Genomic DNA, 24,461 nt, shown 5'->3' with positions numbered 1-24,461 from the left:
ATAAATGTAAATATCAAGGGGCAATAGACAAGGATGCTCATTATCACCGCTTTTATTTGCTTTGATAATTGAACCTGAAAAAATAAGAACACATCCGGATATTTATGGTTATAATACAAAATACTCAAAGAATAAAATATCCCTATATGCCGATGATGTACTACTGTACATCACAAAACCACAAATTAGTATACCAAACATATTAAATTTAATTGAGGACTTTGGATCCTTTTCGGGATATAGAATAAATTGGAACAAAAGTGAAATTATGTCGATAAAACCAAAAGACTCAACACATCTTCGGAAATTTCCCTTTAAAATAGCTACAGAAAAATTCAAATATTTGGGAATTGAAATTACTAGAAATTACCAGGATATGTTTAAAGCCAATTATAATCCCTTACTCAAGAAATTGAATAATCTGATTAAATTCTGCAAAACACTTCCGATGTCCTTAATAGGCAGAATAAATGCTATTAAAATGGTTTTCTTACCACAAATTCTATACCTATTTCAATCAATACCTATATATCTCCCAAAAAAGTTTTTCAAAAAATTGGACTCAGACATTACAAATTTTATATGGGATTATAAATCCCATAGAATACAAATAGCACACCTTAATAAACGAAAAGAGCTGGGGGGTCTAGCGCTCCCTAATTTTATGTATTATAATTGGGCAGTAAATATTAAAAATATGATTCACCTGCTGGACAATTCTGCACAGCAGGCGGACTGGATGGTAATGGAAAAAGGGGACTGCTTCCCGAGTAATATAGGAGCGACCATCCTCTCACCAATAAATTTGAATAATAAAAATTACAATAAAAATCCAATTATACATAACACAATAAGAACATGGAAACAAATAAAACAGAATTTAAAATTAAGAAACCTATCTCTTTTAATACCAATAGTCAATAATCCATCGTTTAAACCATCAATCATAGACAAATCATTTATACAATGGGAAAGAATGGGAATTAAAACGCTCGAAGATCTGTATGAATTGGGGAATTTACTATCATTTCAACAACTACAACTGAAATATAATTTGAAAAATAACCAATATTTTAAATATCTTCAAATTTGTGATTATTTGAAAAAACACACAAAAGACTATCATAATATGCCTTCCGAATTATTGGATGAAGCAATGAAGACCAAGGCGGAATCAGCTAATTTAATATCGTACCTATATAATATAATTTAAAACATAGAAATACCCACAACAGATGGAATTAGAAGAGATTGGGAACAAGAATTAGCTATAAAAATCTCAAAAGAGACCTGGGATAATCATTTACTACAGATGCATAAATGTTCGATCAACGTACGACATATGCTCATTCAATTTAAAACATCACATAGATTATACTATTCAAAAACTAAATTAAATAAAATCTTCCCTAATGTTTCACCAATCTGTGATAAATGCCTGTGTCAAGAAGCTACCATAGCGCACTCTTTTGTTTTTTGTATAAAAATCAAAAAATTCTGGTATGAAATATTTGATATTTTTTCAAAATTGATCAAAATAAAACTGGTACCAAAACCAGAATGGATTATCTTCGGAATATCGGAAGGTAACCCTGAATTAAACGTGTTTCAGAAGAATTTATTTAATTACGGGCTAATAATGGGGAAAAAGCTTATACTTAAATTCTGGAAAAATGCGCCGACACCAACAATAAAAATGTGGATATCAAATATGTTTGAAACATTACATCTGGAAGAGATGAGATTCCTCTTAGCCGGTAAAGCAGACCAATTCCAAAAGACGTGGTCTATGTTTCTGGACCTATTACAAGTATGAGGTGCAATAGTCAGGACCTGGTAACGGGAGGTAAAACAACAAAAACAGACTTGGTTGGTAGTCCCCTTTCTGCGGAGTTTAATGTTATAATAGAGCGATTGTTTCTATTTTCTCTTTCTTTCTATTCTAGGGTCTATTTTCTCACTTTACTTCCTTCTCTAACTTCTTTCCTAAGGGGCTTTCTTTTCCCAACACTCTTGCACTTCACGACTCTCTTGCACTTTCTTTACTTTCCTTACTTCTACCTTTTTTCTTAAAGCTCAAAAAAAATGAAGCGGTACAAAAAATGTAATAAGATATATGTGTTATGTAGGATTGTAATTTACCGTACTTCTAATAAAAATAAAATTAAAAATAAATAAATAAATAAATAAAATAATGTAAAGAGATTATGATCAAAGTTTTGGTGAATCTGAAAGTAATGCCTTGAGGAGATGAAAGCAGAGAAATAAAAAGGTTTAAGGTATGAATTCCAGAACTTACAGATTTGGTAATATAGGGACCCACCCAAAACGTCACCTATCAATTCCCTTCACGGAGTAGCACAGCGATGCAGCAGTAGAGTTGTTGCTAGAGGCCCGGTTTCCATCCTGACTACAGTTGCTGTCTGAATGGAGTTTGTACTTTCTCCCTGTGACCACGTGGATTTTCTACGGGTACTCTGGGTTCCTCCCACACTCCAGAAATGTGCAGGTCTATAGGTTAATTGGCTTTGGTAAAATTATAAATTGACCCCAGTGAGTGGGTACCTTCCTTCAGTAGAAGTTGCGATTACTGTGGTACATAGCATTGTAAGGAAAGATGATAAAGCACACACACCAAAATCCTGTACTTCCAGGGGAAGTCCGCAGAAGTTGGAGGACAGAGATGTGTGGTGCGCCCCTCGCCGTTCCCATTGGAAACCAGCACCACTGCATCGCTAATGTTTTCAACGATGATGAATGACTGTAGGATAGTGCAAGTATGGGGTGATCGCTGGTCGATCTGGATTTGATGGGCCGAAGGGCCTGTTTCCTTGCTGTATCACCAAAGTCTAAAGTAAAAATTGCGTTACTTCAACACTTTGTGTTTTACTCGATTCCAACATCTATAGTTTCTTGTGTGGCCATCAGTTGATTGCTGATGAAAACCAGGAATTCTCAGACAGTCATAAAAAAGAGACCAGACATTGAAGAGTTATAATTGTGGAGATTGATAAAAAATACTATTGATGCTCCTGAACTCATCATCAGTGATGTAAACTGGGGTCATTGGGCCTTTCAACATCAGACACCCTCGCCCAGGCGACCGAGCCGTGGTTGATCAGACCACGACTTGTGTTCAGGTGGCATTCACTCCTCCCCATTGACCTTCTCTCCTGATCCAGCCATCTCGAGGCCTTCTCCGCTGCCTCTGTGGTGTTCTTGATGGCTCTTCTCCTCGCCATTCCGTTGATGCCCAGTGCACTCAAGGCTTTGTAGAGCAATTGTCCTGCAAAACCTCTGCAGCCAACCTCGATGGGCATACACCTTGCCTTCCAGCCCTGCTTACGGCAGTCTATGACCAGCTCTTCATAATTGGTCATCTTCTTCTTGTGGGCCTCCTCCAGACGGTCCTCCCATGGCACTGTCAGTTCCAACAAGACAATGTTTTTGGTCGCCTCTGAGACCATGAGGATGTCTGGCCTCAGGGTGGTCGTGGCAATGTGCTGTGGGAACTACAGCTGTTTCACCAGGTCTACAAAAGTCATGCAGGATTTGCAAACAATTCATTTTTTAACTTTAGTGTTGAGAAATTGTAAGCCAGTGTGGATCAGTGCAGTGAGCAAAGTCAGGGAGGATGAAAAGGACTTTATGTTTGCAACAATGTCAGCAAAGTTCCGATTGAGCAAACAACTAGAAACTTTAAACATAGAAATTAGGTGCAGGAGTAGACCATTCGGCCCTTCGAGCCTGCACCGCCATTCAATATGATCATGGCTGATCATGCAACTCAGTATCCCGTACCTGCCTTCTCTCCATACCCTCTGATCCCCTTAGCCACAAGGGCCACATCTAACTCCCTCTTAAATATAGCCAATGAACTGGCTTTTGATACCCTCTGTAAGCAGAGAGTTCCAGAGATTCACCACTCTCTGCGTGAAAAAAAAACATTCTTCTCATCTCGGTTTTAAAAGGATTTCCCCTTGTAAATCCTTAAGCTGTGACCCCTTGTCCAAACGTGGGACTTCCCTAACATCGGGAACAATCTTCCTGCATCTAGCCTGTCCAACCCCTTAAGAATTTTGTAAGTTTCTATAAGATCCCCTCTCAATCTTCTAAATTCTAGAGAGTATAAACCAAGTCTATCCAGCCTTTCTTCATAAGACAGTCCTGACACCCCAGGAATCAGTCTGGTGAACCTTCTCTGCACTCCCTCTATGGCAATAATGTCCTTCCTCAGATTTGGAGACCAAAACTGTACGCAATACTCCAGGTGTGGTCTCACCAAGACCCTGTACAACTGCAGTAGAATCTCTCTGCTCCTATACTCAAATCCTTTTGCAATGAAAGCTAACATACCATTCGCTTTCTTTACTGCCTGCTGCACCTGCATGCCTACCTTCAATGACTGGTGTACCATGACACCCAGGTCTCGCTGCATCTCCCCCTTTCCCAATCGGCCACCATTTAGATAATAGTCTGCTTTCCTGTTTTTGCCACCAAAATGGATAACCTCACATTTAACCTCACTAAATAGGGCACAGGCTTGCAAAGAGAGAGTATTCTTCTATATTTTACTTCATTATCCATCAACAATTGAAAAGCAATTTTATTTGCCTAGACAATGGGATAATCTCCACACATGAAGAAGAGGGATTGTTACTCTGGATCTGTTCATCTTACTTCCTTTTCGCCGTGTGCTTAACATTGTAAACCAACACAAAATGCTGTATCTACGTGTGGATACACGAGTGCCCAAGGACATTTATGTAACAACAGTAAAGTGCCATGCTCACCAGCATTCGTGAATGGTCTGGCCCATGCTTGACATGGCCTGTGGAAAGGTCCTGCTTGGAAGCATTCAAGTACTTCCCCTTGTTTACATTCTGCCCATTTCACATCTGCTGAATTACTCCAGCAATTTGTGTCCTATTTTGTAAACCAGCATGTGTAGTTCCTTGTGTCTGTCCATTTCATTGTGTATCTGTCTTGATGACAACGCAGGCCAAGCAATAATGAATCAGCACAATTTTGTTTGTGTTTCTATTCCGCTTCCCACAAATATAACTAAAGCTACTCTCAGCTATACCTTTCTTTATAATGGCATGGATTTTGCAATCCTGCTCCTGCTGATCTCTGAGGTAAGTTTCTACCTAGTTTCTTTGCTTTCTTCCTGTGAACCTGCCTGGAGAAGCTACATTAACCTCTGCAATGAAACTCTATGGCACAGTAAAACCTTCCATTTCAAATATCCATCACAAAATTCCTATTGAGGAGAGAGGAGTTGAGCAGAGTTGAATTGAGCCTTGCCCATGAAACAAACATTCTCTAGAATGTAGTGTCATTCAAAATAGTTCAAAAGCTATTAAGAAGCACAGAAACAAAATAAAACCTTGCAAAAACACATTTTTAAAAACATTCAACATTTTAACCATCAATTAATATTTTTTTAAATGCTCAAGGTCATTTTAATTGTTTCTCAGTATATTTAACCTAATGAAGATTACTTACGAAATGAAAAGCATTTTTTCAACATAACATTATCGTAAGGCTTGATTGGAGGATGCCACTGCTAAAACTAACAGGGCAGATCTTCTGCTGCTCTGAGATTGTCAGCCACATGCTCCATGCTCATTTCTTCCAGAGTGACGGAGGAAAGTTTTAATAGGAGGGGTAAGATTTTCACACAAAGAGTGGTGGGCATATCGAGCGAGCTGCTGGGGGAGATAATTGAGGCAGGTATGGAATGTTTAAGAAACATTTGAACAAGAACATGTATAGGACAGGTTTAGAGGGATATGGGCCAAACGCAGGCAGGTGGGACTACTGTAAGTAGGACATGTTGGCCGGTGTGGGGAAGTTGGGCCGAGGGGCCTGTTTTCACTCTGTTAGAGTCTCTTGCTTTAGTGATCCACGTGTAGGGTTGCTCCCAGTTCAATGTGCAGGCAGCTTTGATAGACAGCAAGACCTTTACCTCTACCTTAGGAATGCCGGCAATACAATACAATACAATACGGTTTTATTCGTCACATTGCACATAAATTGCAAGTGAAATGAATTTGCCAGCAGCGGTATAATGATAAAGAACACACAAATACACAATAAACATTTAACACAAACATCCACCACAGATTTCATCACTGTGGTGGAAGGCACAAAATTTGGCCAGTCCTCCTCCATTTTCCCCTGTGGTCTTGATCTCAAGGTAGCAATTGTGCAATTTTGCACTCAGCAATCTTGCTCACCGTTCATAGATGAAACGATGACAGTGAATCTGTCGATGAATCTGGCAAACGATGAAAATAATATTTCCCATATTTCTATAAAACCTGAAGGTCATTCAGCCCATCACTACTGCCCCTTTGAGCATTCCCATCCCCCCCATTCCTTCACTTATTTCCTTGTGAACTGTTCTCTCTCACTTGACCATCAGCTAGCTCCCCGACAAAAAGTCTCGAACCTGAAAAAACATAACTCTTTGTTTCTTTGCACAGATACTGTCAGACATGCTGAGTGTTTCCAGCATGTTCTCTTTTTCAGATTTACAGCATCAGCAGTGTTTCATTACTTTCATCAGTCGGTTCACCAGACTGATTCCTGGGATGTCAGGACTGTCTTATGAAGAAAGACTGGATAGACTTGGTTTATACTCTCTAGAATTTAGAAGATTGAGAGGGGATCTTATAGAAACTTACAAAATTCTTAAGGGGTTGGACAGGCTAGATGCAGGAAGATTGTTCCCGATGTTAGGGAAGTCCAGGACAAGGGGTCACAGCTTAAGGATAAAGGGGAAATCCTTTAAAAACCGAGATGAGAAGAACTTTTTTCACACAGAGAGTGGTGAATCTCTGGAACTCTCTGCCACAGAGGGTAGTTGAGGCCAGTTCATTGGCTATATTAAGAGGGAGTTAGATGTGGCCCTTGCGGCTAAGGGGATCAGGGGGTATGGAGAGAAGGCAGGTACGGGATACTGAGTTGGATGATCAGCCATGATCATATTGAATGGCGGTGCAGGCTCGAAGGGCCGAATGGCCTACTCCTGCACCTAATTTCTATGTTTCTATGTTTCTATTGAGTTGGAATGAAACCATGAGAGAAACATCAACATGTTGACAGTGGTGAAATAAAATAGTGAAAGTAATCAGCCAGTTTATAGAAGGGAATCAGTAATAGCCAAAGGCATGAAACCGACTGACAAAGCAATTAACAAATGATCAAAACCTTATTTGTATCCCTTTATAGCATTATCTCATAAATTAATAACCTCCTTAAAAAGGTGTGAGCAACTGGTTTTAAACTTATTTAACATATCATTGGTGAGTTAGTTTGCTGGCTTTCAAGTATGGGCTCCCATTGTTTACTTTAACTTGTTCAACCTTAGAGTTATGTTTAAGGAATCTTGATATCTACTTGTGTTGATATTAAAATGTCCACATGTTTTAGAAGAAAAACAAGATTTAAAAAAAAGTCGGATCAGTTCCTTTTTTATGGAAACTTTCACTTTATTGAATAGTCATCATTTCTGATAAATTGATGTAATGCACTGCAACGGACCAGAATAATACAAGATTACGTAATGCAAAGAGTCGTAAAATATAAGTAGGCATTGCGAATGTAACACTGTGGTTAAAACAGAGTTTTTCACAGTATCACGGTATACAACAATAATAAACCAATACTGACCTAGTAATGCAGAACCCTGACATAATTATCCAGAGCGGTGAACTCAAATCTACCGTAGCATTTGGGAACATAATTTGAACTCAGTTAGTGATGTAATAACACTTGGGTGGCACGGTCGTGCAGCAGTAGAGTTGCTGTCTTACAGCGCCAGTGACCCGGGTTCGATACTGACCACGGATGCTGTCTTTGCGGAGTTTGTACGTTTGTACAGGAATAGCAGATTCTGGTTTAAACCAAAGAACGACACAAAAAGCTGGAGTAACTCAGCGGGACCCAAAACTCACCCTTTCCATCTCTCCAGAGATTCTGCCTGTCCCGCTGAGTTACTTCAGCTTTTTGTGTCTATCTTCAGGTTTGTAGGTTAATTGTCTTGGTAAAATTGTCCCTAGTGTGTAGAATAATGTTAATGTGCAGGGGTTACTGGTCGGCACAGACTCGGTGGACCAAAGGGCCTGTTTCCACGCTGTATCTCTAAACTAAACTAGAAACTTTAAATATATATATATAAATAAATTACATTAGTAGTGGTGTCCAGGAAATACTGGATTGTCACAAAAAAACATTAGGTGCACCAATGTTCTTCAAGGAAGGAAATCTCCTGTCTTCGTCCAATCTCACATATATGCCTCTAGCCACAAGAAACGTGATTGTTTTTTTCAGTTGATCTTGACTGAGCAAGCCAGGCAGATGCATTCTGTTTTGCTTCAACAATATAATAATGAAACCAGGCTGCTTATCAGATGGTGGTAGAGCAGTTGGTGCCACTGTCTTGCAATTCCAATGACCCAGGTTTGATCCTGTCCTTGGGGGTTTCCTGTGTGGAGTTTGTACATTTTCCTTGTGACTTCACCACCAACTTTCTTCCTGCCCTCAAATTCACAGATCATCTCTGACAACTTTCTCACTTGTCTTGACCCCTCAGTCTCCATCTCAGACTATCCACAGACATCCACTACAACCCACTGTCTCCCACCGCTGTCTAGACCACATCCCCTCCTGTCCCGTTTCTTGCAGGGATGCCATCCCTTCATCACAGTTTCTCCATCTCTGCACTTTTGACCTCAAGATTATTCTTTCCACTGAGCTATCTGAGATAGACAATAGACAATAGACAATAGGTGCATGAGTAAACCACCCGGCCCTTTGATCAGGCACCGCCATTACTGTGATCATGGCTGATAATCGCCAATCAGTACCTCGTTCCTGCCTTCTCCCCATATCCCCTGACTCCGCTATCTTTAAGAGCTCTATCCTCTTTTTTCAGGAAACAACCCCCATCATGGATGGAGCCATCATCCGCATATTTTCCGTTTCCTGCTCTCATGCCTCCCATTCCCCCCAGGCAGAGCATGGATGAAGTTCCCCCGATCCTCACCTTTCACCTCATCAGCCTCTGCACCCACACCCTTTCCACTTCCCACAAAGACCATTCTTTCCCTGACTCCTTTATTCTCTCAACCCACACACTCCCTTCAGTCCACCATCACCCTCTCCCCATCTCCAGGCAACTATACCCACCCATTCACTAATCCTCACGCTTCCCTCCTCCCCATCATTCCCCCACCAGTGCTCGCCTCAACTTCTGTCCACTCCCCTCCCACTCTCTGACCCCAACCCCCACCCTTGTCACGTCTTCACCATCCCTCCTGACTTCCCCATTTCCAATATGGAACGGTCTGTTCTCAACAGAGGCCTCACTTATGTTTCCCTGCACCCCACCTCAATGAGTTCTTGGTCTGCCACAACTTAGATCTTTTCTTCTGTCACCTCCACCTCCCTGCCTTTTTCTATAGGAAGGAATCCTCACCATCTCGTGTTGACCCCTTTCCCATCTCCACCGGTCCCCCTCCTCTTGGACTCCCCCGGACGGCCTTGTACCCTCTCAAGACCTTTTTATTTTCATCTGCTGGCGTGAAATCAACCGTCTCAACTTTTCCATTCCCCTTATCTACTCTTAAATATAAAAGTCTGAAAAAGGGTCTCAACCCGAAACGTCACCCATTCCTTTTCTCTAGAGATGCTGCCGGTCCCGCTGAGTTACTCCAGCATTTTGTGTCTATCCACCTAAGACTTGCCAACCCTTTCTCCATCCCTTCACCTCACCTCTTTCTCCTGCAGACCAGCAGAGGAGGACAAAGGGCTTAATTAGAAAAGGGAAAAATAGATTGTGAAAGAAAACTGGCAGGGAACATAAAAACTGACTGCAAAAGCTTTTATAGATATGTGAAGAGAAAAAGATTAGTTAAAACAAATGTAGGTCCCTTGCAGTCAGAAACGGGTGAATTGATCATGGGGAACAAGGACATGGCAGACCAATTGAATAACTACTTTGGTTCTGCCTTCACTAAGGAAGACATAAATAATCTGCCGGAAATAGCAGGGGACCGGGGGTCAAATGAGATGGAGGAACTGAGTGAAATCCAGGTTAGCCGGGAAGTGGTGTTAGGTAAATTGAATGGTTTAAAGGCCGATAAATCCCCAGGGCCAGATAGGCTGCATCCCAGAGTACTTAAGGAAGTAGCCACAGAAATAGTGGATGCATTAGTGATAATTTTTCAAAACTCTTTAGATTCTGGAGTAGTTCCTGAGGATTGGAGGGTAGCTAATATAACACCACTTTTTAAAAAGGGAGGGAGAGAGAAAACAGGGAATTATAGACCAGTTAGTCTAACATTGGTATTGGGGAAACTGCTAGAATCAGTTATTAAAGATGGGATAGCAGCACATTTGGAAAGTGGTGAAATCATTGGGCAAAATCAGCATGGATTTATGAAAGGTAAATCATGTCTGACGAATCTTGTAGAATTTTTCGAGGATGTAACTAGTAGAGTGGATAAGGGAGATCCAGTGGATGTGTTATATCTGGGCTTTCAGAAGGCTTTCGACAAGGTCCCACATAAGAGATTAGTATACAAACTTAAAGCACATGGTATTGGGGGTTCAGTATTGATGTGGATAGAGAACTGGCTGGCAGACAGGAAGCAAAGAGTAGGAGTAAATGGGTCCTTTTCACAATGGCAGGCAGTGACTAGTGGGGTACCGCAAGGCTCAGTTCTGGGACCCCAGCTATTTACGATATATATTAATGATTTGGACGAGGGAATTGAATGCAACATCTCCAAGTTTGCGGATGACACGAAGCTGGGGGGGGGGCAGTGTTAGCTGTGAGGAGGATGCTAGGAGGCTGCAAGGTGACTTGGATAGGCTGGGTGAGTGGGCAAATGCATGGCAGATGCAGTATAATGTGGATAAATGTGAGGTTATCCACTTTGGTGGCAAAAACAGGAAAGTAGATTATTATCTGAATGGTGGCCGATTAGGAAAGGGAGAGATGCAACGAGACCTGGGTGTCATGGTACACCAGTCATTAAAAGTAGGCATGCAGGTGCAGCAAGCAGTGAAGAAGGCGAATGGTATGTTAGCATTCATAGCAAAAGGATTTGAGTATAGGAGCAGGGAGGTTCTACTGCAGTTGTACAGGGTCTTGGTGAGACCACACTTGGAGTATTGTGTACAGTTTTGGTCTCCTAATCTGAGGAAAGACATTCTTGCCATAGAGGGAGTACAGAGAAGGATCGCCAGACTGATTCCTGGGATGTCAGGACTTTCATATGAAGAAAGACTGGATAGACTCGGTTTGTACTCGCTAGAATTTAGAAGATTGAGGGGGGATCTTATAGTAACTTACAAAATTCTTAAGGGGTTGGACAGGCTAGATGCAGGAAGATTGTTCCCAATGTTGGGGAAGTCCAGAACAAGGGGTCACAGTTTAAGGATAAGGGGGAAATCTTTTAGGACCGAGATGAGGAAAACATTTTTCACACAGAGAGTGGTGAATCTCTGGAATTCTCTCCCGCAGAAGGTAGTTGAGGCCAGTTCATTGACTATATTTAAGAGGGAGTTAGATGTGGCCCTTGTGGCTAAAGGGGTCAGGGGGTATGGAGAGAAGGCAGGTACAGGATACTGAGTTGGATGATCAGCTATGATCATATTGAATGGCGGTGCAGGCTCGAAGGGCCGAATGGCCTACTCCTGCACCTAATTTCTATGTTTCTATGTTCCTATGTAATCTCCGATCAACCACAATCAATCAAGAAAGGCCCAGACCAAAAATGTCATCCATCCATTTCCATCTTGACCCGCTGAGTTCCTCCTGCAGTTTGTGTTTTTGATCAATGAAATCAAATTGCTTTACGTTCAACTTCCCCACCATGTGGAAATAAGTGGTATTGCAGGGAAGGGCTGGAAGTGAGATGTATTTCTGGAAAACCGTTTACTATTACTATTGAAACATGGCACAAAAGCTCAATTAAACATCAAGGTTTAAAAATGCAATTAATATGAGATTTAGATTTTCAATACTTAGTTGAGAATTTACTGGCAGAAGATTTAGAATAAAAAAGAAAAACGAGGGCCTTTTCTGGTTGGCTGCCGGTGACTGGTGGTGCCCCACAGGTGGGACTGCTATTTTTCTAGGATAACTTGAGAGAGTGTGGGACCCCTCAAGAATCAAAGCGGGCAATTGTGTGGAGCCCATGTGATGGGCAAGGTCCTCAATGAGTATTTTTACTCTCTATTTACAGTGGAGAAAAACAGGAGGACGGAGGAACATGGAGCAGTCAATGGAAGTGTCTTGGGAGCAGTCGGTGTTATGGTCAAATAGTTGCTGAATGTACTAATGTGTATGAAGGTAGATAAATCTCCAGGACCTGATCAGATATATTCGAGGACATTGTTGGAAACTGGAGAGGAAATTGTGGGGCCCTGGTTGAAATTTCTGAGTCGTCCTTAAATATAGGAGAGGTGCCAGAAAACTGGTTGGTTGCAAATGTGTGCCTTTGTTCAAGAAGGGCTGCAGGGAAAATGCTGGGAACTATAGGCCAGTGAGCTTAACATCTGTAATCCGAAAGTTATTGGAGAGCATTCTGAGGAATATGATATACAGGCATTTAGATGGGCAAGGACTGATTAGGGATAGTCAGCATGGTTTTGTACATGGGAGATCATATCTCACAAATCTGATTACGTTTTTTGAAGATGTGACCAAAAAGGTTGATGAGGGAAGAGCTGTTATATATATGGGCTTCAGCAAAGCATTCAATGTTTCCACATGGTAGACTGCTCTGGAAGGTGTGACCACATGGTATCCAAGGAGAGATAACTGAATGGATAGAAAATTGGTTTCATGGAAGGAAGCAGAGGGTGATGGCGGAAGGTTACTTCTCGGACTAGAGGCCTGTGACTAGTGGTGTGCCTCAGGATTTGGTGCTGGGCCCAATGACAAGACTAAGGTGTTGGTGGTGGAGGAGAGGAACACCGCTGTCTCCATCAATGGTATGGATGTGCAGTTTACAAGGCAGTACCAGGGAGTACAAATACCTTGTAGTGTACCTGGACAGTAAACTGTACTGGTCCAGGAACGCTGAGGCCCTGTACAAGAAGGGACCGAGCTGGCTGTACTTTTTGAGAAGTCTGCGCACTTTCAACATCTGCAGTAAGATGCTGCAGTGTGATCTTCTTTGCTGCCATGTGCTGGGGCAACAGGGTGAAGGCTGAGGCCCCTCGCGGCCTACCAACTGTATTGGCGTGGCCTTATCTGCTGGGGACCAGACCAAAGCTTCAGCAGCGATGCAGCACGGATACACCGCAGATTGGGCGATGCCTTAACTGGATCGCCGTTTGAAGCTCCGGACTGTTGGGCTTGCTGGTTCACAGAAACATAGAAACATAGAAAATAGGTGCAGGAGTAGGCCATTCGGCCCTTCGAGCCTGCACCGCCATTCAATATGATCATGGCTGATCATGCAACTCAGTATACTGTACCTGCCTTCACTCCATACCCCCTGATCCCTTTAGCCACAAGGGCCACATCTAACTCCCTCTTAAATATAGCCAATGAACTGGCCTCAACTACCTTCTGTGGCAGAGAATTCCAGAGATTCACCACCCTGTGTGAAAAATGTTTTCCTCAGCTCAGTCCTAAAAGATTTCCCTCTCATCCTTAAACTGTGACCCCTTATTCTGGACTTCCCCAACATCGGGAACAATCTTCCTGCATCTAGCCTGTCCAAACCTTTAAGAATTTTAATCGTGGAGCTGTGGTTTGCAGAGCTTCCAGCGCGGGCAGCGCTGACTTCAACATTGCGGAGTCCTGGGATCCCTTTGCCGAGGGCCGCCAGCGTGAATCTCCGCCCAGCTCAGCCTGTGGAATTCGGGAGCCATGGTCTCCGGTAGGAAGTGGCCGATTCGGAAGTCCAAGCCGCTAAGTATGTTCTCCCGTTCCGACGTCGGAGTTCCATCATCCGGTGAGTGGGCCTGGACATCGGGCCGCCCATAGCGGTGTCAGCGAGGGGTTTGGGAGCCCCCCGACCACGGGTGAAAAACAGAGGGCAACAGAGGAGGATGACTGAACTTTGGTGCCTTCCCTCACAGTGGGAAACGTTGATTCCGCTGTGGAGATGTTTATGTTAAAGACTATCAGGTTCTGTGCTCTTTTTTATTCGTATGGCTGTATGGTGACCACACATTTCACTGTGTCAATTGGTACATGTGACAAATAAATGTCTCTCGTGTCTCTTATCACTCTTGATAGTGAAGATGAATATGAAAAATTGCAGCAGGATCTTTATCGATTGACCAGGTGGGCTGAGGGATGGTTGATGGAATTTAATACAGCATTTTGGCAAGGCTACCATTGATAGTGCCGACACAGTGAATGGCAGAGGAGGGGAGAAGGGGAGGGGAGAGTGAGAGGGGGTGGAGGAGGGGAGAGGAGGAGAGAGGGAGGGGGGGAGAGAGGGGGAGGAAAGAGGGGGAGGAGAGAAAGGGGGAGAGAGTGGAGGAGAGAGCAGGAGGAAAGAGGGGGTGAGATGGAGGAGAGAGAGGGAGGAGAGAGTGGGGACTAGAGAGGGGGGAGAGGTGGAGGAGAGAGGGGAGGCGAGAGGGGGAGGAGAGAGGGGGATGAGAGAGGGGGTGGAGAGAGGGGAGGAGAGATTGGGAGGAGAGAGGGGGTGGAGAGAGAGGGTGGGGAGGACTTTTTACAGTATTAAAATAAAGAACTGTTTCATTTGAAAAATGACAGCATTCAAGAGTCTGTATGTCATAGACACTACAATGTTACCTAAAATGTAGCAATCAATAATTATGCAGTATTATACAGTATATAATTTATACGTATTTGTATAAATCTCATATTCATGTTAGCTTTATTGTGCAGTTTACAAAGATCCATTTCGAATTCTGTAGCTGGCTGATTGAGTTTTTATTGAAATAAATGTTGATTCACCATGTCAAATTCAAAGAATGCAAAGGGTGTGAAGCGCAGAAGAACTGCAAGCTGGTTTAAAGTTGAATGGCTTAACAAAATAGTGAAAACTGCTACACCAAAAGCTCATGAGGTCATATATTTGCACAAGAGTACAGTGCGCACATACATTTGTAACAGCATAAAAAAATGCACAATATAAGATTTCTGCGCAAAATAACTACTAAAATTAGAGGGAACATTGGATATAGGTCAGTGATCTATTTCTCCCTCACCTTAATATTATCTGAACTAAAAGCCCTGGTTAAATATATCTCTGTATCAAAAAAAATCATCAGTTTTTGCATAATAAATAATATGTAATAAATTGCCAATTATGACAGACAGGAGCAAAGGCAGCTTTAAAATACAAACTGCATGAAACAGGCTGGTTTCCTGGAATTCACACGAGATGAAACACACGGGCTGTATCCTGCCAATGGACTTCCCTGACCTCTGCACACACCCGGGGGGAGGAGTCGATGAGATTGCAGCCTCTGCACTTCACAAATCTGGAAACTGAAACTTGAATCAGCTCCAGAAAGCCCTGAAGCTGCTATTTCATCATTCACAGGCAGTGAATTAATGAACATCTGTTGCTGCAGAAACTGCTCCATAAAAGTCTTAAACGGCAACAAGAGTTATCAAAACTTACAGAACATTATATTGGTCCATTCACCTGTGGTCCATAGAGTGCTGTGAACATTGACATTCACATGTAAATCCAATGGATATCAATATCCACTTTCCCATGTATGGGTCGAGTGCGCACAGTTGGGGGAAGTTTGAATAAGTTCCAGGGGGTAAAAACATAATTGAAGCTTCAAAGATTGTATCTTTATCCTTGTGTACTGTGGTGGTGTTTAGCTGGTGATGCATGCTGACATCTAAAGACTCTGATCCTGCGGGGAACTATTTCACTCTCCACAGATGCTGCCTGGCTTGCAGAGTATTTGCAATGTTTTCCATTGTTATCTGCAGAGGTTATGATGAGACTGGATATTGGCTCCATCTTTGGAGTTTAGGCATCTTCAGGGGTAAATGCAGTTAATTCTAGAGGGTCTGTGTCATTTCTTTCTGCAGACATACCTGTGGGAAGTGTGGCCCATTTTAAACCTCCTGCCCTCATCACTGTGAGGATCACTGTTTGCCTGTTGTGCACTGGAGTGGCAAGGTGCTACTCCAGTGTTATCTTGATGTGGCCTCTCTGCAGCTTAAGGCTATCTGAATCATTTACTAAAATCTGCCAGAGTTTGGTTAAAGTTGGGCCAAGCATGCACACCTTGTATTGGGTGGGAGAGGAGCACTTGTTGGGTAACAACATTGAAATAGATTCCATGGAATAGAAAAACATTGATGATAAATCTAACCTCCATCACTCTCCCTATCTGAAGATTCTGGTGTTAAATTGAAATAGTTATTGATTCTTTCTGTTTGGTATATATTTTGTCTGTTGCTGAATGAAAAGATCAGGTTAAAAGTTCTCATATCTAATATTCACAAATACAAATCACAAATACATATCCACTGTTGTAACTTCTTACAACCTAAACATGACATTTAATAGCCTGTAAAGATGCAGTTAAGATACCCAATGTTGCATTCTTCTTCTCTTTGTTCTCCCGCGGTCGGGGCGATCACAGCTCCCACAGCCGGCGATCAAAGCCCCGGTCGGGGTGATTGAAACTCCCGCATCGGGGTAGTTGAAACCGCAGCATGGAGCTCCCGATTAGGCCTCTTCTTACCAGAGACCGCGGGCTTCATGATATTAAAGCTTCTTACCACAGCATCTATGGAGCGAAGGAATAGGTGACGTTTCGGGTCGAGATCCTTCTTCAGACTGATGTGGGGGTGGGAAGAAGAAAGGAAGAGGCAGAGACTCCATCTCTTCCCACCCCCCACCCCCACATCAGTCTGAAGAAGGGTCTCGACCCGAAACGTCACCTTCGCTCCATAGATGCTAACTTACCGGCTGAGTTTCTCCAGCATTTTTGTCTACCTGTTAGTGCTCCTTGGTTTGTTTTATGTGGAGTTGGAGGGATCGTAGCTCTAACCGCAGGGCCTGTGGACTTTTAGTCAGTTATTAAAGATGGGATTCAGTTATTAAAGATGGGATAGCAGCATATTTAGAAAGTGGTGAAATCGTTGGACAAAGTCAGCATGGATTTATGAAAAGTAAATAATGTCTGACGAATCTTATAGAATTATTTGAGGATGTACCTAGAAGGTGCAGGCTTGAAGGGCCGAATGGCCTACTCCTGCACCTATTTACTATGTTTCTATGTTTCTATGATGAAGGGTCTCGACCCGAAATGTCAACTATTCCTTCGCTCCATAGATGCATCCTCACCCGCTGAGTTTTTCCAGCATCTTTGACTACCTTTGACTTTTCCAGCATCTGCAGTTCTTTCTTAAACAAGGAACACTAAAACATACTTTTAACATGTACTAAAAATATCAAAAAAGAACAAAGGCCAGACAGACTGTTGGTGAGAAAGCCACTGCTCGTGAGTACACCCAGTCTGAGATAAGATTTAGTTTATTTTGTCAGTGATTGATCCAGACCTGCAATAATGCCCCCAGTATTTACCTCCCCATTCAAGGAAACCCCTCCTTGGCATCTGCCCTGTCACATCCCCTCAGAAACTGATAGGAGCCAATGGTATCAACTCACATTCACCTGTTCTCTGTTGCATTAGAACCATGATATTAAGAGGATTTATGGAAACATCCGTTCCTTCCTTTTACATTCACATAATTGTAACCCTTTGCACAATTGTAGTATTAAAATCCAAAAAGTCACATCATAAAGAATAACATGTGTAAACAAAGATATTTCATGAAAATCTGATCGAATGATCTGCATAACTATGAGAAATGTAACTCTGAAGAATGTGTGAAACATTTTGCCAATTGTAGGAACAGCACCTCATATTTTGCTTGGGTAGATTACACCCCAGCGGTATGAACATTGACTTCTCTAACTTCTAATAGCCCTTGCTTTCCCTCTCTTTCCATCCCCTCCCCCTTCCCAGTTCTCCCACCAATCTTACTGTCTCCGACTACATTCTATCTCTGTCCCACCCACTCCTTTGCCATCAGTCTGAAGGGTCTCGACCCATTCCTTCTCTCCAACGATGCTGCCCATCCCACTAAGTTACTCCAGCATTTTGTGTCTAATTTTAAAATCTTAACTGTTTAACTGTTTGGTCAATTTATCTTCCATTTCTTTGTTTGCTGTTATTAATTCACCAGCTTCATTCCCCAGAGGCCCTAGTTTAAAATAGTTACCCTGTTCATATTTATATATTGAAACATTTTTCTGCATGATTGAAAACTACTTGCAAGTTTTCTCTCACAATGTATATTCTGCTTGCTTCTGAGACTTTTAATGTTCTGCTGCTGGATCCCAGAAACATCCCAGTCCTTTGGCTGACTACTTGTCCTTGACACTTTATATACCCCATGCTTCATGTTAGCATGTTCCGTTACCTCGGGCTTACTCCAGGGTTTTCAGTGAGTAGGGATGAGTCAGTGCATGCTGACATTTCACTGAAAGTGGGGATTGTATACAATGTTGAAACTATATTTGTGTCTGTGCATAATATGAAAACTTGCAGCGTGGAAGCACTATAATGAGCAGACTGTGAAAGGGGAGAGCTGTTTCCTGGAAATCACAGGTTTAAGCTCCACCGTGTGGGCAGCACGTTCTCCTGAGCTGCGGGGTTTCCCTGTGGGTGAAGAGCAAAGCCCGGAACTGGATTATTCTTGCTTGAACCAAACTGTTTGTTCATTTTGCAGCATTCACTTTGTCAAAGGTGTATTTCACACCTCTTTGGTAAAATGAATAATTTATGCCCCTGTCCCACTTAGGCAATTGTTTAGCGACTACAGGCGACTACGCTGTCACCACATGGTCGCCGGGGTGTCACCTGTACGGTCTCCTCAGTCGCCCAAAGAGTCGTACCTTTTTTCTGGTCGCCGCTGGATTTTGAAATGTTCAAAACCTTTCAGCGACAGTCGGTGCCCGTGGGCTTGACGCCAACAATCATAGCCTGACGTAGGTGCTGCCGCCAGGATGAGGTAGATTGTCGCCAGGATGAGGTAGATTGTCGCCAGGATGAGGTAGATTGTTGCCAGGATGAGGTAGATTGTCGCCAGGATGAGGTAGATTGTCGCCAGGATGACGTGGGTGGTTGCCGGTGCTGACTTTGGTGAATTCCATTGGCAACTACCTACATCAACCAATGTCAACCGGCGACAGGTACCGGCCACTGAATTGCCTTACCTTGTTGTAACTTGTCGCGGGTGGCCGTAGGTTGTCATAGGTGGAAGTCTTGTCGGTAGCTTACCGTAGCTTGACGTCGACTAGGAGGTAGGTTGTTGTAGACATTGTCAATGACATTGTCGTGGGGGGGGGGGTCCAGTCGATATTTTTTCGACGACAATGACAGTCGCCGGCAGTTGCCGAAAAAATTGCCTAAGTGGGACAGGCCCATAAATCTTCTGAAGTCACACATAACTAATTCCACGCCCACTATGATAAACACTCGCTATTGTGAACCACACAAGTGCTGAAATATGAAACTGAAAGTGAAAGAAGGTTTGTCTGGAGCAGGGAAATTCCCTCCCACAGGACGTCACAGAGTTTGACAGCTTTCACTGCAGAAGAGGATGCAAATGAGAGAAGTGAATCCCCATAAATAGGAGCTGACTGGTCCTCTGCAGCAGAACTTGATTCAGCAGAGAGCTGTTGCGTTGGGCAGAAGATCCTTCAGCAGACATCTCATCAGCGACACAAAGTGGAAGATGGACAGAGCAGTCAGTGTGACCATCCTCATCCTCCTTCTGTGTGCCGTCACTGCACAGGGTATGTTGAGATGTCTATACCTGCGGTTTATTCCTTATTGTACTGTAGCACAAAGTATGAGTATATGATTCCCTGGTTCATGTGCTGTTTAAAATGTGCAATGCAATTACACTTCCAAGGGTGTTATATGCTCTTTACAATGTAACACTGATGTGTATGAGAAACCTTTAAACTTTTTTAATTTAAATCAAAACCTTCTGTGTAATGCATGCATTTATATGGACAAAAACTGATTAGTGATATTCGGCATGGTTCTGCCAGGGGGGTAGTTGAGTCATGGACTATTGCAAAGTTTAAGAATCAGTTTGACAGATACATGGATAGGACAGGTTTCGAGGGATATGGGCCAAACACAGGCTGATGGGACTAGGGACATGTTGGCCGTTATGGGCAAGTTGGGCTGAATGGCCTGTTTCCATGAGAATGACTATTAATGCCAAACTGATCCAGCAACCTGACTGCAGAAGTAGAAGGAAATGCACCAGTGAACTGTGTTCAAACTGTATTTACAATGTTTTCCAGAATTGTAGCTGTTCTTTGGTATTTGATATTGAACTTCCAAATGAAAGCTCTAAATTTTTATGAAGGAGTTTGGGCAAGCACATAATAGGCCATGCATTAATTATACAAAAAAGCTGCAGAAAGTACCAGAACATTTTGTAGATTTTACTGCCGTTGATTCCAGGATTAAATCTGAGTGAATGTAATCTTTCCGCAGGTATTCCGAGTTTAGGATTACAAGGACGGTGCAATTGCATTAGGACCACATCTGCTTTTATTCATCCAATGTTAATCCGGAGCCTGAAATATATTCCAGGAGGATCTCACTGTGAGAACACAGAGATAATGTGAGTAAATGAGTCAAAGCATCAACTTCAACCTTTCTCCATCTGTGACTGTGATGATGTGCACATTGAACTTCTGAGGAATATATTTTAAATATCACCTTCTCTTCACAGCATCACACTGAGACATAAGAGAAAGGTGTGCGTGAATCCTGATGCTAAGTGGGTGCAGGCATTCATAAATGCCAACAAAGGTCAGTGTTTCATGTTTACCAGACGTCAGCTGTGAATAAATGTAGATGCAGTGAATCTTTCCTCACCATGTCAGTCTAGTACTCCATGCTGGAGGGCACTGTCTGCTCTTTCCTGCTGAACATTGCCACCAATATTTGGCACACGAGTACTCTCCCTGCATGTGTGACCCATACGCTGGAGTGCCAGCATGATATTTGACTACGGTTTGCAACTGAGCTGAGCCTCTCACTCTCCTCACCCAACATTCATATTGTTCATATCGAACTTTAGTCACTGGAAGGCAGCCAAGTGCCAGAATGCTGGGTGCGGAGAAGGTGCAGGGAATAAAGGTTGAGGTAACTGGGTGGAGTAGCAATCACACAGAATGCTTTCTGCGGAATTTGTTATTACATTGAAACTTCTTTATTCCAAAATTCATCACAACCCTGTGTTGTGCCCCATAAATAGTGGAAAGGATAATAGTGACATGAGGTTAGTTACATGTGCCAGGATATCCAGCATTTGACTTGCTCTTTTAGCAGGTGTATTTCTGCGGGTGTTCCAGTTGACTATTTGCTAAATTGTATTGGTGAAGAAACTGTAATCAGTATTAAAGTAGATAATAAAAATTATTTCATTTTATTTCAGGTGCCAGAAAAGACAAATGAAAGATGCAGCTACAGTCTGAAGAATGCAACTCCGTGCCAAATTACCTGACAGGGATAGAGGAAGATCTGCTCTATTTGTTTATTATCTGACATTGCTGTCTGATGGTTCATTCTAGAGTCTTCACTTCATTGACTTCTGTGGATAATTTCACTTCACTGTTCATCCTTTCAGTATAGGAGTAGAGAGGTTCTTCTGCAGTTGTGGAGGGCTATTGCAAGACCATATCTATAGTTTTGTGTACTTTTGGTCTCCTAATTTGAGGAAGGACATCCTTGTGATTGAGGCAGTGCTGCGTAGGTTCACGAGATTAATCCCTGGGATGGCGGGACTGTCACATGAGGAAAGATTGAAAAGACTAGGCTTGTATTCACTGGAGTTTAGAAGGATGGGGGGGGGGGGTCTTATAGAAACATATTACATTATAAAAGGACTGGACAAGCTAGATACAGGAAAAATGTTCCCAATGTTGGGTGTCATGAACCAGGGGCCACAGTCTTAGATTAAAGGGGAGGCCATTTAAGACTGAGGTGAGAAAAATAATTTTCACCCAGAAAGTTGTGAATTTGTGGAATTCCCTGCTACAGAGGGCAGTGGAGGCCAAATCACTGGATGGATTTAAGAGAGAGTTAGATAGAGCTCTAGGGGCTAGTGGAATCAAGGGATATGGGGAGAAGGCAGGCACTGGTTATTGATTGGGGACGATCAGCCATGAATGGCGGTGCTGACGGTGTTTGCTCTTGTCACACTAACATGGTGACATCACAAGATAGTCTGCAATTGATTTGTAGTTCTCCATAATCATTTGGAGATGGTTTCTAATCAATGAACTGAAACTGAAGTTATCTGTGGAAAATGATAAAAGAAATGTGCCAGTAGTTAATATTTCATGTTAGAAGTCGGAAGAGTGGGAGGTGATGTTAGTTTTAGAATAGCATTTCCATGGACATATTGTCCATTTTGATATTTGCCCACATGGAAATGCAGTGGATGGGATTGGTATGCGAGAGGTTGGCTGAGTTCTCTGTTGGTCAGAAATTAAGGCTCATTAAACTACTTGAATAACATTTGCACCAGCTTGCCCCAGCTCCCCTAATCTCCCCTTCCCCTAAACCTACACTCCCATGCCTGCATCCCTCATATGAGAGCTTACTGGAACCCATTCTGTTTTCACACATTACCTCCACAATGCTACATGTGTTACCAGCAATGGAGGGCTCATATATCAGGAAGTTATATCAGGTGCAGTGATCTCGGTTAGAATGTCGAAAATCAAAAAAATGTGAACATGTTTTAATTTTACTGGAAGATATAGAGTAAAGTTGTATTGTTTCAACATTTCACATGCTTCCTTTCCCTGTTGAATCCTGTTCCTAGTCTGTGATATGCAGACAGGAATACTGCGGTCCAGATCTATTCATTTCAGTTTGAATGAAAACATTATTTTTATTGAAATACTTACAAGTGTTGTTGGTGCCCATTTACATTAGTGCCTATTGATCATTTTTACTGACGCTGTGGAATTTTCTCTGTAAAATGTCAGACTAAGATCTATCCAAAGTCTGAAGAAGCAAATTATCTGCAGATGTAATTTTTATGTAAAATACTTGCATTTTAGAAATTGGTGCTGCTAATAGTGTGATTATTATTTGAGGAAATGGAATTTGTAAATAGGAATAATGTCTGTACACTGATTAATAGAAATATTTTGTTGTGGATGATTGTTCACTGACTGAATTTAGTTGACCAAATGACATATCTCGACATTTGATGTTTATAAATTTTGTTTACCATTCCTCAAATGTATATAAGAAAGTAAAATAAACTGGATTTCTCATGTCAGTGGCATTTCATGGAGTTTCTACAACTCACAGCATGCAACACAAGCGGTCTAGACAAGTGCTGGGCCTCACTCTGAGAGAACCATACTGCAAAGTGGAAGCAGTAACACCGCATGTGTACAAACATTGATTTAATCCAAGGCTTTATATAATGATGATAGAAGAATTTGGGAGGGGGTAGCCAGTAGAGGTACACAATCCAAAGAATGATCCAAAACAAAATGCATAATGTGAGTTATGGATGGGCGAACAAGGATTTGTCTCTTAATTCTAAGCGTGCATCTGTGCGTGTGTGTGTACACATGTGTCTGGTGTCAGTTACATGTCTGCTCCACATGTGATGACTGATTCCTGTGCAGTGGTCCTTGGACTCCAGACGTCGTGGTCCCCTTGCTACTGAAGTTCTTGTGGTAGCTGATGAAACCTGCATGCGTGACAATAAAGAACCATTGAACCGTTGAAGAGACTGCTAGAATATGACGCAAAAGATAAAGTGCTGGAAGAACTCAGCAAGTCGAGCTGCAGCTGTGGAGAGAATGGACAGACATTGATTCTGATCGGGACCCTTGTTCAAACTGATCTTCAGTCTGAAAAAGGGATCTGACCTAAAAAATTGCCTGTCCATTCCCTCCACAGATGGTGCCTGACCAACTGAGTTCCAGCAGCTATTTATTTCTTACTCAGTAACACTGCCTTCAAGGATTGAGCTTCAACATCAAGAGTGACCCAGCATAACCCAGAAGGGTCTTCCTGTTGTCTGCAACAAGAAAAGTCACCCCAAGGTTGATCTGAATTCGAAATGAAAATGAAAACAACCATTGATGTTGTAAATCTGAAATAAAAATAGAACATTTTAGACAATAGACAATAGAAAATAGGTGCAGGAGTAGGCCATTCGGCCCTTCGAAACAGCACCACGATTTATTGTGATCATGGCTGATCATCCTCAATCAGTACCCCGTTCCTGTCTTCTCCCCATATCCTCTCACTCCACTATCTTTAAGAGCCCTATCTAGCTCTCCCTTATCCACAGAACCGGCCTCCACCGCCTTCTGAGGCAAATAATTCCACAGACTCACAGC

At 42.4% G+C, this 24,461-nt stretch overlaps 1 protein-coding gene across 1 annotated transcript; it reads left to right on the top strand.

The window, feature by feature from the left end:
- The first annotated feature begins 19,398 nt into the window (after window positions 1-19,398).
- On the top strand, window positions 19,399-23,500 carry LOC129716057 (interleukin-8-like). The gene is made up of 4 exons (XM_055665937.1): window positions 19,399-19,853; window positions 20,572-20,701; window positions 20,813-20,892; window positions 21,521-23,500. Exons 1-4 carry the CDS (start codon window positions 19,793-19,795, stop codon window positions 21,538-21,540), a joined length of 291 nt encoding a protein of 96 aa, XP_055521912.1. The 5' UTR covers window positions 19,399-19,792; the 3' UTR covers window positions 21,541-23,500.
- The last annotated feature ends 961 nt before the right edge of the window (window positions 23,501-24,461 follow it).

The sequence above is a fragment of the Leucoraja erinacea genome, unplaced genomic scaffold (assembly GCF_028641065.1).
Source record: "Leucoraja erinacea ecotype New England unplaced genomic scaffold, Leri_hhj_1 Leri_1633S, whole genome shotgun sequence".
Classification (NCBI taxonomy): domain Eukaryota; kingdom Metazoa; phylum Chordata; class Chondrichthyes; order Rajiformes; family Rajidae; genus Leucoraja; species Leucoraja erinaceus.
The sequence above is the reverse complement of the archived record's forward strand: the minus strand, read 5'-3'. Positions and strand labels throughout refer to the sequence as shown.

What these genes read in the sequence shown, in the direction of transcription:
- LOC129716057 (XM_055665937.1), top strand. Translation starts at nt 19,793, where the DNA reads ATGGACAGAGCAGTCAGTGTGACCATCCTCATCCTCCTTCTGTGTGCC. An exon ending in GTGTGCCGTCACTGCACAGG is followed by an intron (nt 19,854 to 20,571) that starts GTATGTTGAGAT and finishes ATCTTTCCGCAG; the next exon opens with GTATTCCGAGTTTAGGATTA. An exon ending in TGTGAGAACACAGAGATAAT is followed by an intron (nt 20,702 to 20,812) that starts GTGAGTAAATGA and finishes TTCTCTTCACAG; the next exon opens with CATCACACTGAGACATAAGA.